This window comes from Centrocercus urophasianus, unplaced genomic scaffold (genome assembly GCF_019232065.1).
Source record: "Centrocercus urophasianus isolate 14NV4802_14NV808 unplaced genomic scaffold, USGS_Curo_1.0 seq_168, whole genome shotgun sequence".
NCBI lineage: Eukaryota > Metazoa > Chordata > Aves > Galliformes > Phasianidae > Centrocercus > Centrocercus urophasianus.
Window position 1 is genome coordinate 1,298 of NW_024884720.1, and position 12,275 is coordinate 13,572.

Consider the following 12,275-nt stretch of genomic DNA (forward strand, 5'->3'; position numbering starts at 1 on the left):
CCTTTCCATCTACTACCTGGTGAGGGCAGCGGGGACGGGGGGGGATGGGGATGTGGGGATGGGGACGTGGATGGGACACCGATGGGGGTGTGGATGGGGACACGGATGGGGACAGGATGATGGGGATATTGTTGAGGACACGGGACGTGGATGGGGACATGGCAATGGGGACATGGATGGGGACATTGGTGTGGGTATGGATGGAGACGTGGTGACAAGGACGTGGGTGGGGACACGGATGGGGACACAGGGATGGGGACATGGGACATGGATGGGGCCATAGATGTTGGGTATGGATTGAGACGTGGTAGGGACATGGATGGGGACATGGACGGGGTTGTGATTCTATGACATGTATGGGGACGTGGCAGTGGGGCTGTGGATGGAGATGCAGGTGGGAAATGAATGGGGACAATGGTGATGGGGACACAGATGAGGACATGGGTGGATACAGCAATGGGGACATGGATGGGGACATTGGTGTGGGCATGGATGGAAACATGGTGATAAGGACACGGATGGGGACACGGATGAGGACATGGGTGAGGACACAGATGGGGACAGGGATGGAGACAGATGGGGAGGGACACGGAGGGGGACACGGCTGGGGAGACGGATGGGACACAGATGGGGGCATGGGGTGAAGACATGGATGGGGACGTAGTTGGGGACATAGATGGGAACATGAGTGAGGACACGGGTGGGGACGCATGGGGACACGGATGGGGACACGGTCCATATCAGCCCTCCCTGCTGCTCCCAGGGCAAGAAGTTCGTGGGGGACCTGGGTGCGGACGGGGCCATCACGTGGCAGGAGACGGGGCAGGTGTTCGGCTCACCCAGCGCCTGGGCCACGCACTGCAAGCGCCTGGTGAACCCTGCCAAGAAGTCGGGCTGCGGTTGGGCCTCCGTGCGCTACAAGGGGCAGCGCCTGGATCAGTACAAGGCTGCGTGGCTGCGGCGCCACCAGCCCCACGCGCCCAGCGATGAGGTGGGAACCCGGAGGCGTCCCCAAGGAGGGGCCTGGCGTGTCCCCGTGGGTGTCCCTGAGGAGGGGACTCGGGGGGGTTCCTGTGGTGACTCCAAGGATCTCCATTGGGGCGTCCCCAGTGCCTCGGGTTCGGGGTGGTGTCTCCAGGGACAGACCTGGGTGTCCCCGTGGGTGTCCCCAAACAGGCGTCCTGGGGACTGGGGAGGTGTTTCAAGGGGTCCCCGTGGGTGTCCTCAAGGTGAAGTCTTGGGGTGTCCCAGGGCCTGGGGTTTCTCTGTGGGTTTCCCAAGGAGGTGCATCAGGTCTCCATGGGTGTCCCCGAGGAAAGGCCTGGGGTGTCCCCATAGGTGTCCCCAAGGAGGTCCGTTTTGGTGTCCTCGGGAGATGCCTAAGGTCTCTGTGGATGTCCCCCAGAGGTGTCTCAGATCCCCATTGGTGTCCCTGGGAATGGGTCTGGGACGTCCCCCTCGGTGCCCCCAAGGAAATGCCCTTGAGCCTCAGGGTGCTCCCACGGGGGTCCCAAGGAGGAGCCTTGGGGGGGTTCCCATCCGTGTCACCGCAGAGGTTCCCCGTGGGTCCCTGGCGTGGGCACGGCCCTCAGCCCCTCCTGGTGCTCTGCCCCAGGCTCTGCCCAGCGAGGGCGAGGAGGATGAGCTGCCCGAGGAGGAAGAGGAGGAGGCTGGGGACGGCCGAACGCCCGCACCGGAGCCAGCAGCCACCAAGAGAACGGAGGAGAAGAGCAAGAAGCTGCCGGGCCGCGGCACAGCAGAGCAGGGTGAGGGGTAATGGTGGCAGGAAGGGGGTTGCAGGGAATGGTAACTGATGGTGGTAACGGGGGGCCGTGCGCTGCTTACAGAGCCCACCCCCCTGGCGAGGAGGCCGGAGAGCAAAAGCCGGGCGCCCGTCCGCTATTGCATGCTGGGCACACGCGACGCAGCCAGGTAGGGACCCCCAGCCTCACCTCGGTCAGCCCTCGGGGTGGGGAGGGCCGGGGGGAGCGGGGCTGTGTCTGTTGCAGGAACCCACAGACCCTGGTGGAGGTGACGTCCTTCGCCGCCATTAACAAGTTCCAGCCCTTCAACGTGGCCATCTCCAGCAACGTCCTCCTGCTGCTGGTGCGTCCCCTTCCCCTGCTGGGATCTTAGGATCCCTTTTAGGATCCCCTCGGCCCATTCCTTTTTCCTTTAGGATTTCCACAGCCACCTGACGCGCAGTGAAGTCGTGGGCTATCTGGGAGGCCGCTGGGACACCAACACGCAGCGTAGGCAATGGGGGACAGGGGGGAACAGCCCCTGGCGCTGCCACCCACCCCCACGTCCCCGCAGTGCTGACGGTGCTGCGCGCGTTCCCGTGCCGGAGCCGCCTGGGCGACGCTGAGACCGCAGGTGCCGTGGAGGAGGAGGTAACGCGAGGCCCCGCCGCCCCCCGGTGCCCCCTGTGATGTGGGGGGGTCCGACGTGATCCTCGCCCCCCAGATCTGCCAGAGCCTGTTCCTGCGGGGGCTGTCGTTGGTGGGTTGGTACCACAGCCACCCCTTCGGCCCCGCGCTGCCCTCCCTGCACGACATCGACGCGCAGATGGATTACCAGCTCAAACTGCAGGGCAGCGGCAACGGCTTCCAGCCCTGCCTGGCCCTCATCTGCGGTAAGCACCCACCCCTGGGGGGGCACAGGGCGGCAGCCCCCCCCCCCCCCCATCAGCCCCATCTCTCCTCCCAGGGCCCTACTATGCTGGTAACCCCGGTGTGGAGTCCAAGATTGCGCCCTTCTGGGTGATGCCACCGCCTGAGGTGAGCGGCTCCCATCGCCTCCTCAGGGGGGGCCCAGCGCAGTGACAGATGGGTGACCCCACTGGGTGACCCCACTCCCCTCTCATCCAGCAACGGCCCAACGACTACGGCATCCCCATGGATGTGGAGGTGGCCTACATCCAGGATGGCTTCCTCACCAACGACGTCCTGCAGGAGATGGTGAGCGTGGGGCAGGAGCTGTCATACAACCACAGAACGGCCTGGGTTGCAAAGCAGCACAACGCTCATCAGTTCCAAGCCCTGCTGTGTGCAGGTCAACAACCAGCAGCCCAGGCTGCCCAGAGCCACATCCAGCCTGGCCTCGAATGCCTGCAGGGCTGGGGCATCCACAGCCTCCTTGGGCAGCCTGTTCAGTCCCTCACCCTCCTCTCACCTCCAAACCCAGGCCGTGCCCCTGCCACCCGTCCCAGCTTTGGGGACGATCTCTCCTCTATCCTTGTTTGCTCTGGGGGTCTGGGGAAGGAGCACTCAGCCCCACTGCAGCCCCCTGCCCCCGTCCCCAGACGCTGCTGGTGGAGTTCTACAAAGGAGCCCCGGACCTGGTGAAGTTCCAGGAGCTGTGGAGCCAGGACCAGACCTACCTGGATAAGCTGAAGGTGGGCAGTGCTTCCTGGGAGCTCAGCTCTACCCGCCCCGCTCCTCCCAGAGCTGTTAATTGGGTTTTACTTCACCCCGGTGCAGGGCAGAGCAGAGTGCACAGGGTGAGCCTGGCGAGCAGAGCTGCGTTCCTCTCTGCAGGGCTCCCTGGCCTCTCGCAGCCCCAAGGACCAGAGCTTTGCCCACATCCTGGAGCAGATCTACGGCCTGCTGAGGTACAGCAGCTGAGCAGGAGCTGCAATGGGAGCAGGGGCTGCAAGCAGCACCGCAGGGACGCAGCATCGCCCTGGGAAGCTGAAGGAAGGACCGGAGGCAGCAGCTGGGGGCACAGGGCAGCGGGGCTCCTGGGGGCCCAAGGCTCCGCAGTGTAACAGAGCACAGAGAAATAAAGGAGGAATCCCAGTCTCACCTCTTCCACACACACGCGGCTCTCTGCCCCACAGCTGCCCTCAGGGCCGAAAGCAGAACTTGTCTCGATTCCACAGCCAGGCTGCCAAAGACCCCGGGAAGAAGGAAGCGTTTGTTCACCATCAACTGCTTTTATTGTTCTGGAAAAATGGAATGTTTCACTAACAGAAACTTCAATGCCGACCAAGAACACGTTCATAACAAAGAAAGGAAACCAATCAGCTGAACTGATAGAGCGTTTGGCTACGATGTGGCAGCAGTCTCGCTTTTTCGTCATCACAAATTCAAGTTGCTCAATAAAACTCACCCCCATTGGCGTTTTGTATTAAAAATAGATTTTTCTGTCTATAGATCTGTGTATTAAAGCGCTCTCAGTAGCGGCGGGCGAAGCGCGGCTCGGTCGCTCTGTGTCCCCGCTCCTGGCCTGCAAACCCCCCCTGCACTGCAGCACTCGGTGCCACCTGGCTGTGGTTTGGGCCCTGCGTGAATCCTCCACGCCTACAAGGGAGAGCAGACAGGCTGGGAACGGGACGGGAAGCAAGAGGCGGCCGCGCGTCTCCCAGCAGCCATTTGATTCTGTCTGGGTTTTTTTTTCCCCTCCTACTTGCAAATCCACACTCGAGCTGGATCTCAAAGCGTGCCTCTGCACTTTGCACGCGGCATTTTGCCTTGGTTCAGGCCTGTTGGTACCCAGGTGACAGCTCCTTACCCTGCCATCCCGCCGCGGTGCGTCGCGTGGCCTGGTCCCTGCTGACCAGGCGTGCCTCGATCACCACCTGAGCACAGAACGAGAGAAAGCAGCGGTGGGGGGAGGAGAAAAGGCCTTCGTGTTGCCCTACCAGAAAAGCCAGATCGTCCCCAGTTTGATTTGCTTTCTCGGTAACGCTGTGAAGGTCGGCAGGCTTTAATTACCACCACAAGTTCAGCAGCAGTCATTGATAGAAAGACCACGATCACACTGGGAAGCAGCAAGTGTACCTTGCCATCTCTCATGATCCCGTCCCATCACTCCTCCAGCCACACTGCCCTGCCATGAACGATCTTGATGCCCCTCTAACTTTCGACCATGATCTCCCCAGTCACGTCCATCTCTTAAAAAAATAAAAGAGAATCTTCTAGGCGCCCCTTATCGCTGCGGCAGCGCAGGAGGCGCTACCTGCACAGCCCCACGTGCTGGGTGGAGCACAGAGCGGGCGAGATGCGACCAGCCAGCCAACCCCTGCTCCCTGTCTGCACTCAGCCCCACGCTGCTGGGATGCATCCAGCCCGGCTGCTGACTTGCACAGAAACCACCAGCATGCTCAGCTCCCCCCATCACCTCCGTCTGCTGAATGCCGAGTTCTAGCTAGGAGCGCTGCTCTGCCCGGGGCAGCTAACAGCACCCAGCCTCACCTGGGAAGGGGAGCTGCTTACAGGGCCCCTCCTCGCCCCTAAATCCCTGGCGCATCCCGACCAGAGGCTCCAAGGACCCAGCAGGAGGAAGGCCTCGCACCGCGCTCCCACCAGCGCCCTCGTTTTACCCGCGAGGACGAAGCGCCGCCGCAGCCTGGCGCCGGAGCACTAACCGGGTGGGCGGGGGAATCCCTCTGCCTTCGTTCATCCTCCGCTCCGACCCATAACCGCCCCAACCGTCGCGGGATTCCCGCGGGTGCCGCTCGGGGCCGTGCCGCTCGTCGGGGTAATGCTGCAAGGCAAGCGGGGCGGTCACAGCGCCGGCTCCCCCCCCTCCCCAGCAGCAGCACGCAGCTCCGCACAGGGCGCTGTGCCGCTCAGCTCCACAAAGCAAAGCGGCAGCTGCCCCTCGTTCTGCTGCTGCGCTTTGTGCGCTTGGCTCCGGTTTGGTTTCACAGCCCCACTTGCAGGTGGGTGCCGGCTTTTGGCACAACGTCTCTTTCTACACCAGTGTTAAGAGAAGGGAAACCCCCCCCCCCAGCTGCTGCATCGCAGGGCTTTGAGGCAGGAATCCGTCACCACGCGCCGCCCCCCGGCCCCAGCGCTGACAGACAGACGCCTCAATGCCAGCAGCTCCAGTTGAGAACAGGTAGCAGCGTGCTGCTCCTGCTTTGCCCTTGGTGTGAAATGAAGCCATGATGTGGATGCCACCCACCTGCCCGTCTCTGTCTGGGATTCCTCTTGAACCTTCTCTTCTGGAAAGAAAAAAAGTTTCAGTTAAGCCAACAGTTGTAATCCATAAGCAGCACCTTTGTGTTTGGAGAGCTGTGAGTCTGAGAAGCCAGCATCTGTCCAGCTGTAACATACTGAAAGGAGTTTTGATGTCATACAAAGAGACCAAAGGAAGGCTCAGAGCAATGAGTAATTCAGGTGACACTGAGTGATGGCCAGCAGGACGAGGGCAGACCTGGAGCCAAGGAAGAACAGAGTGAACCCACCAGCACAGAAATGAGTTAGAAGCAGAAGTGGCACAGCTCCTCCCAAAGCTCCTCAGAGAGCAGCCCAAAGTGCCCACACTGCACAGAGCACTTCTGCAGACTGTGGAGCTAAAGTCAGTGTAAGCTGTGCTGCCAAGGAGCTGGGAAAGCATTGCAGCAAAAGGAAGGTGTGACATCTTGGATTAATTGGCCTGGATTCACAAATCACACCTCCATGCACCTTGAGGACTGCAGGACTGCCCTCGGCACAGCTGAGCTGGGGGGGCACAGCGCTGCAAGTACGCATGGGATCAGATGCAAGAAAAGCACGAGGCTCATCTGTTTTCAGCACTGCTCGAGCCACGAGTGAGGCAGAAAGACACCGAGTTTCCTTCAGGGTATGGGGAGAAGAACCTGTGCCTCGTGCTGACCTGTCCAAGGAATGATCCTGGTACCGGCCGCGATCCCTGTGGTCGAAGTCGTGGAAGCGGTCCTGGCGCACAAACTCAGAGTGGTATCTGTCATCCAGCACCACCCGCTTCGCCTCTGGCCAGTACGGATCATCTCGCCTGCAAGGAAGGAAGCCAACCTGGTACGGAGCTCCTTTCTTCATCTCGAGTGAGACCTCGGGATCAACCCGCACGCAATCCCACCATTCTAGAGTTATTTCTGATTTGTAATTGAGGCCTCAGGACACCACCCCAAAAAGCAGACCCTCAGCAGGGGCAGACATGAGAACAAGCCCCTCCTGCTGGCCCCCCTGCTTTACAGTTTAGATTCCCAGAACCATCCAAAGTTGAAGATCTTCAAGATGCAGTGCAACCATCAGCACAACCTAACGGGCGCATCACTGAGCCACGTCCCCCAGTGCCATTCCCACACGTCCCAAATACCCACAGGGACGGAGACTCCACCCTGGGCAGCCGTTCCAACACCTGACCACTGACCACCCTCTCCATGAAGAAATTCTGCTTCATTTCCAACCTAAACTCCTCCAGCACACCTCACACCGCTCTCCTGCATCCTCCAGAACAGTGCATCTGCAGGCAGACGTGGCCAGAGCCTGGTATCCCACTGCAGTTACCTGCCATCATCGTAGGGCCTCCTCATTGCTGAGCGCCGCTCCTGCTCGTAGCGCAGCTGCTCCTGCTGGCGCCGCAGCTCCTCCCTCTCCCTCTGGATCCGTTCCTGCTCTCTCCTCCTCTCCTGCTCGATGTGCATCCTTTCCCTCTCCAATCTCTCCCTCTCCAAGCGCTCTCTGTCCAGACGCTGCCTTTGAAATTCGAGTCTCTCCCTCTCCCTCTGCAGCCTCTGCCTTTCGTCCCTCTCGTGCATGGCCTGAAGGCGCTGCTCTCGCTCTCGCCTTTCTCTCTCTCTAATTGAAAAGGAGACATTTGTTTTTCAGTCAATTATCTCCAATCGAGGCTTTATTGCTCATTTTTGGTGCTCCTATTAGTTCACCTTTCAAAACAGAAGTTATGTTTTTCTCACTGTAGGATTAAATACAAACGGCCTCTTCTCAACCCAACCAAAGCTGCTTAATAGGAGCCCAAAGGGAGTTAAGCACTCCACATCAGTAAGGCAGCACCTGCTCTAATATGGGCCGAGAAAGTTTTGGTAGAGCACAGCGTGGCAGCACAGAGCTCCAACAACTGAAGGATTTAGGAGACATGTCAAAACTTCCAGGCAGAACACAAGCATGAGGAGCATTCAGCTCTGCCTCAGCACAACGCGTGAGCTGGGGGTGCCCACAGAAGCCATCGCCCACAGCAGCCTCTCAGAAGCACAAGCTTAGCGATGGCCGGTTTGGGTACAGAAAAACCTTCCCAGCTCTGCACAGCAGCTCAGCATCAGAGCGAGCCGAGCTGCCATCGTGGAAAGGCCCACAGGGAACCCGGCTGCAGCACAGCTGGGGCTGCAGAGCAGAGCCTGGCACTCACCGCCGCCGCTCCGTCTCCCGGATCTCGCGCTCTCTCTGCCGCTGCCGCTCGCGCTCGCGCTGCTCTTTGATTTTATCGAACGACAAGATGTCCTGCTTCTCCTTGCTCTCAGATTTGCGGTCCTGGCTCTTGGTGCTCTGAGGCAAATCAAAGAATTACATTTAGCTGAATGCTTCCAGCCATGACTCCCAAGCAAAACACCCGCTTGGTTTCGACTCAGAACGCTGCCGCCCTCCTGGAGGTGAACGGCGTGGAATCACACACAGGAGTCGGGGAGAAGCGCCCAGAATTTGGCCAGAGCTTCTGGTGAGTGTAAGAGCACATAAATACTAGAGGCACATGGCCTGCCTGGTGCTGCTGGTAAGCGATAGCACTGCAAAGGTCACCGGGCACCACACTGCAGACGGATCATCTTAACACCACTGTCAAATTACATTCCTACTTCCTCAGCTCCAGCAGCACGACTGCGAGGTGAGGCACCAGCATTTACCTTCACAGCGCAATTGACTCCTTAACGCTTCCTAAAACGCTGCCACAGGTCAACAGTTCCCCACACAGGAGGCAGAACTCCCTGCAGCCCTCACACAGGTAGGATCAGGACACCCTGCAGCCCTCACACAGTAGGGTCATTCACACCTGCTCTTACAGAGAAGTGCCCACGAAGCCCTGCTTACCCTCTCTTTGGAAGCAGATGTTTTCACGCTAATAACGGGTTCTCCTTTAGATTTATCCATCACCACTGTCCTCTCAGTTCCTCGACTTGCTAGAAAACAAAAGCACACAGGAATAAATACTACTGCAGATAGATGTATCAGGATAATATCAATAATCAGGATAATATCAATAATATCAGCACATTATTTTACCAGGGTTGTTAGGTGACTTGTGCAAGAACGTATCACCATTTACAACAGCCTGCCAACCACGTGCAAGCTGGGGGAAAGGGCACAGAATCTATGCTAACGCCTCAGTGAAGCACTCTCTAGCAGAGCTGGAGGTTTACAAGAAAGCAAATCAGCTGATGTCTGCAGAACACACACTTTTGCCACAGTTAATGAACTACAAACCTCTCCACAGCTGCTCACACTGCACCAGCTCTTCCAAGCACTGCACCTGCCAACACACCTGATTTGCTCGCCCTGGATCGATCGGAGGCTCCAGCCTTCTGCTCCTCTTTCTCTTTCCCTTCCTTCTCATCCTTTGAATCTTTCTCAGATTTCTTCCCATCGTCTTTTTTGTCGGCCTTCTCCTCCTTTTTAACACCACCAGACCTGCAGGCGAACTTTGCTTTAATAGAAGACCTGACAAGAAGTGCTCAGTCACCACTCCTACCAAAGACAAAAGCATCCTAACGCCACTTCTGTGCTGCCAAGCACCAACAGCACGCCAGGCTGCACTTGTGCACGGGCTGCAGAGCAGCAAACACCACTGAGCCAAGGCTGCCTGAAAGCCAGGGACTACAGATGTGACCCCTCTCAGGATGGAGAGTGAGTGCTACAAACACAAATCTCCGCTGCAGCTCAGCTCATGCATGGCACGGGGAGAAGGGCTCACCCAGCTGCAGGCTGAGCTCCACGACAAGAGAAGCTTTCAAACAAATTCTTATGCATCTGACACAAGGAATTCAGCCTGCAGCTCCTTTGCAGGACTTTGGTGACTTTATGAGGCAGTAAAGCAAAATGCCTCTTTCAAAAGGAAAAGAGCATGTGGAAAACAAAGTACGGGAGCACTGCTTACTCATCATTTGGCCTATCAGCAAACAGACCAGTTACCAGGAAGATTTGTCAGCGCAGTCATAGTGGCCATAAAGCCTTAATGATTCTAAAACCATTTAGCCCAACCAGCAACGAGCAGAACAAATCCAAACCAGACGAGAGGACAAAATTCTGATTAAAAAATATTGGTTGCTGTGACATGATCTCACACAGCTGGTGTGTTTTGTTACAGAACACTGAAACTCCCCGTTTTGTAACAGAGAGCCCATTAAGATGCACTTCTGGCTATTTTTCCAGTATGACTCTTGCTCCAGATGCAGCAAGCAGCAAATCAAGACTCACTGCAATTCCTGTCCCCTTTTCTGACGCGGCTGTGTTTCAAAGGAGCGGTCTTTAAACACAGGAAAATACACATTAAAGAAAAAACAAAGCACACAAAACACTTTACTTCTCAGATTTGGAATCTGCAGAATGGTGCCTGTCTTTTTCCTTCCGCGCTTCGCCTTCCTTTCTGTCTGAAGGCTTTTTCCCAGCCGGTTCATTTTTGGCCTAGAATTTCAGCAAGAAGCGTTTTTTTTGTTTTTTTTTTTTTTCTTAAACAATAAAACACAGGCATTAAAATTCCACCTTTCGTTCCAACATCCTGCCACGTGAGAGCTACCGCCGACCTTTTCCACAGAAATCATCTTCCCGTGCAGCTCTGTCCTGTGCAGGTGATTGATGCACTTGGTGGCTTCCTCAGACGAGGCCATGGTCACAAAGCCGTAGCAGCGCGCGCCGGGACTGCGAGCGTTTGTCACCACTTTTGCACCAACCACCTGCAGGGGAAGAAGAAGAAAAAGCCCTCGTGGTTGGAGAAACAAGGGTAAATTAGCTCTGATCAACCGTGTGAGCAGCTCTGCTTGCTGGTGATAGCAGCGTGTGCTCGGTTTTAACGCAGAGGAAACGTTCCTGGCACACAACGCTTTGCTGGCACTCCAGGACAGCAGTGCTAAGCTCACTTCAGAGATGGGTTCATTGTAACCTGGCACACACTGCTGGGCCCACAGTGTTCCAAAGGTGCCTCAGCCAAGCTTGACTGCACAAAATACCCTTGGAAGAGATCACAGAACGGCCTGGGCTGCAAAGGACCACGACGCTCATCTGGTTCCAACCCCCTCCGTGTGCAGGGTCGCCAACTGGCAGCCCAGAGCTGTGGGACTGATTTGATGATTAAGCTCTTGAAAGAGACACCACCACAAAACCCACGCTCAAAATCGGTCCTTGAGGTGCTGAGCAGGGTGCTGACTTAAAGATACCCAAGCAGGAGAATAACCTAATTCATCTGCCTTTCCTCAGGAGACATCTGTCAGCCTCTATCCCCAAATGCCTACAGGCAAGTCGTGCCCAGCGACACAAACATCCACATCACACCAGGGAGGCAGGAGGGAGGGGAGGTGGCCTTGCAGTGAGCTCCCCTCTGCAAGTGCTGCCCTCACATCCAGAGCTGCCTTAATTTTAGAGCAGCTGAGCAGAGATCCTCCAAAACCACTATTTCCCTTTTGTCCCATGCCACACAACTTTATGACATTCATTACTTTCAGTTTCAATAGAACGCAGGAAGAGTTCAGTGCTCAGTCCAGCCAGCCATTAGAAAAGCCAGAAGTGAGCAGAACTTCCAGGGCCCCCCATGAGTCACGCTCGCTGTCAGCCTGCCCCCCCTCCACGCACCTTTCCGTACTTGCTGAAGAGATTCTTCAAGTCCGTTGCCCTCGTGGAGGATGAGAGGCCGCTGACCCACAGATTTCTGCCAGAGCCGCTGCCAGCACGGCCTGAGGGAACAGAAACACAGCGTAAAATCCAACCTGCAACCTTTTAAGCAAGAACACAACAGTGAGAAAACAACTCCGCTTTCTCCCCTCCTGCTCAAACCTCTTCCAGCACAACGTCAACTTCACCACTTCCAAAACATTCCCACTTAAAACCAGAGCATAAACTGCAGCCCTCAGCAATTAACTTTAGAGCTCTACATCCAAATAGCCTGAAGGAGTTCTCACCTACACACAGGCCTCCTTACACTGTAATCACTTGGAAGAGAATGACAAAATATTAAGCGTTAACACAAAACAAACTCCTTTCAATTGACGTTTTTATTTCTTGAAGGAAAACAGCCTACCTTTCTCATCTTTGGAGGCTTGCTTTGTATCTTTGTCCTCCTCCACAGGGCTAAAGACAAAACAACACGTTATTCAACCAAGCATCAGATAGAGCAAGTTCAGGTTGTACACTAGAATTTTATACCTACCAGTACCAATTAGTTCTGAAATAAAAGGTACCTCTGCAAATTTTTGGAAGAGTGACTGGAAATACGGGACTCGTATACTTAAGATGACAATTAATGCTGTTTTGCAGATGAGAGAAATCAGAGTAATTTAAGGAAACAACCTTTGAAGGTTGAGGAAGGAA

The 12,275-nt window shown here is 56.4% G+C and overlaps 2 protein-coding genes across 7 annotated transcripts in view; one reads left to right on the forward strand and one right to left on the reverse strand.

The window, feature by feature from the left end:
- The window catches only part of MPND (MPN domain containing), a gene marked incomplete at its 5' end in the record, with an annotated part of 4,513 nt that extends 373 nt beyond the window's left edge, over window positions 1–4,140 (forward strand). Inside the window, 11 exons of the mRNA XM_042817661.1 lie at window positions 764–991; window positions 1,616–1,766; window positions 1,848–1,932; window positions 2,010–2,106; window positions 2,180–2,252; window positions 2,317–2,393; window positions 2,467–2,635; window positions 2,710–2,780; window positions 2,871–2,960; window positions 3,305–3,397; window positions 3,540–4,140. Coding sequence (XP_042673595.1) covers window positions 764–991; window positions 1,616–1,766; window positions 1,848–1,932; window positions 2,010–2,106; window positions 2,180–2,252; window positions 2,317–2,393; window positions 2,467–2,635; window positions 2,710–2,780; window positions 2,871–2,960; window positions 3,305–3,397; window positions 3,540–3,626 — 1,221 coding nt within the window. The remainder of the gene's footprint in view (window positions 1–763; window positions 992–1,615; window positions 1,767–1,847; window positions 1,933–2,009; window positions 2,107–2,179; window positions 2,253–2,316; window positions 2,394–2,466; window positions 2,636–2,709; window positions 2,781–2,870; window positions 2,961–3,304; window positions 3,398–3,539) is intronic.
- Window positions 3,918–12,269, reverse strand: LOC122159810 (scaffold attachment factor B2-like). 6 transcript variants are annotated; one of them, XM_042817655.1, is made up of 14 exons: window positions 11,986–12,269; window positions 11,541–11,641; window positions 10,499–10,648; window positions 10,279–10,379; window positions 9,241–9,386; window positions 8,790–8,878; window positions 8,116–8,252; window positions 7,260–7,550; window positions 6,607–6,744; window positions 5,914–5,953; window positions 5,372–5,490; window positions 4,785–4,897; window positions 4,516–4,582; window positions 3,918–4,304 (listed from the first exon to the last, which is right to left on the reverse strand). In XM_042817655.1, the coding sequence occupies exons 3-14, from the start codon at window positions 10,580–10,582 to the stop codon at window positions 4,178–4,180; spliced, it is 1,452 nt and encodes a 483-aa protein (XP_042673589.1). In that variant the 5' UTR covers window positions 10,583–10,648; window positions 11,541–11,641; window positions 11,986–12,269; the 3' UTR covers window positions 3,918–4,177. The 6 variants fall into 6 exon arrangements, 5 of the variants coding, with proteins under 5 accessions (XP_042673589.1, XP_042673590.1, XP_042673593.1 ...); XR_006168634.1 differs by having other exon boundaries at window positions 4,225–4,304; window positions 4,411–4,582; XM_042817656.1 differs by lacking the exon at window positions 10,279–10,379 and having other exon boundaries at window positions 10,458–10,648.
- Between the last annotated feature and the right edge of the window lie 6 nt (window positions 12,270–12,275).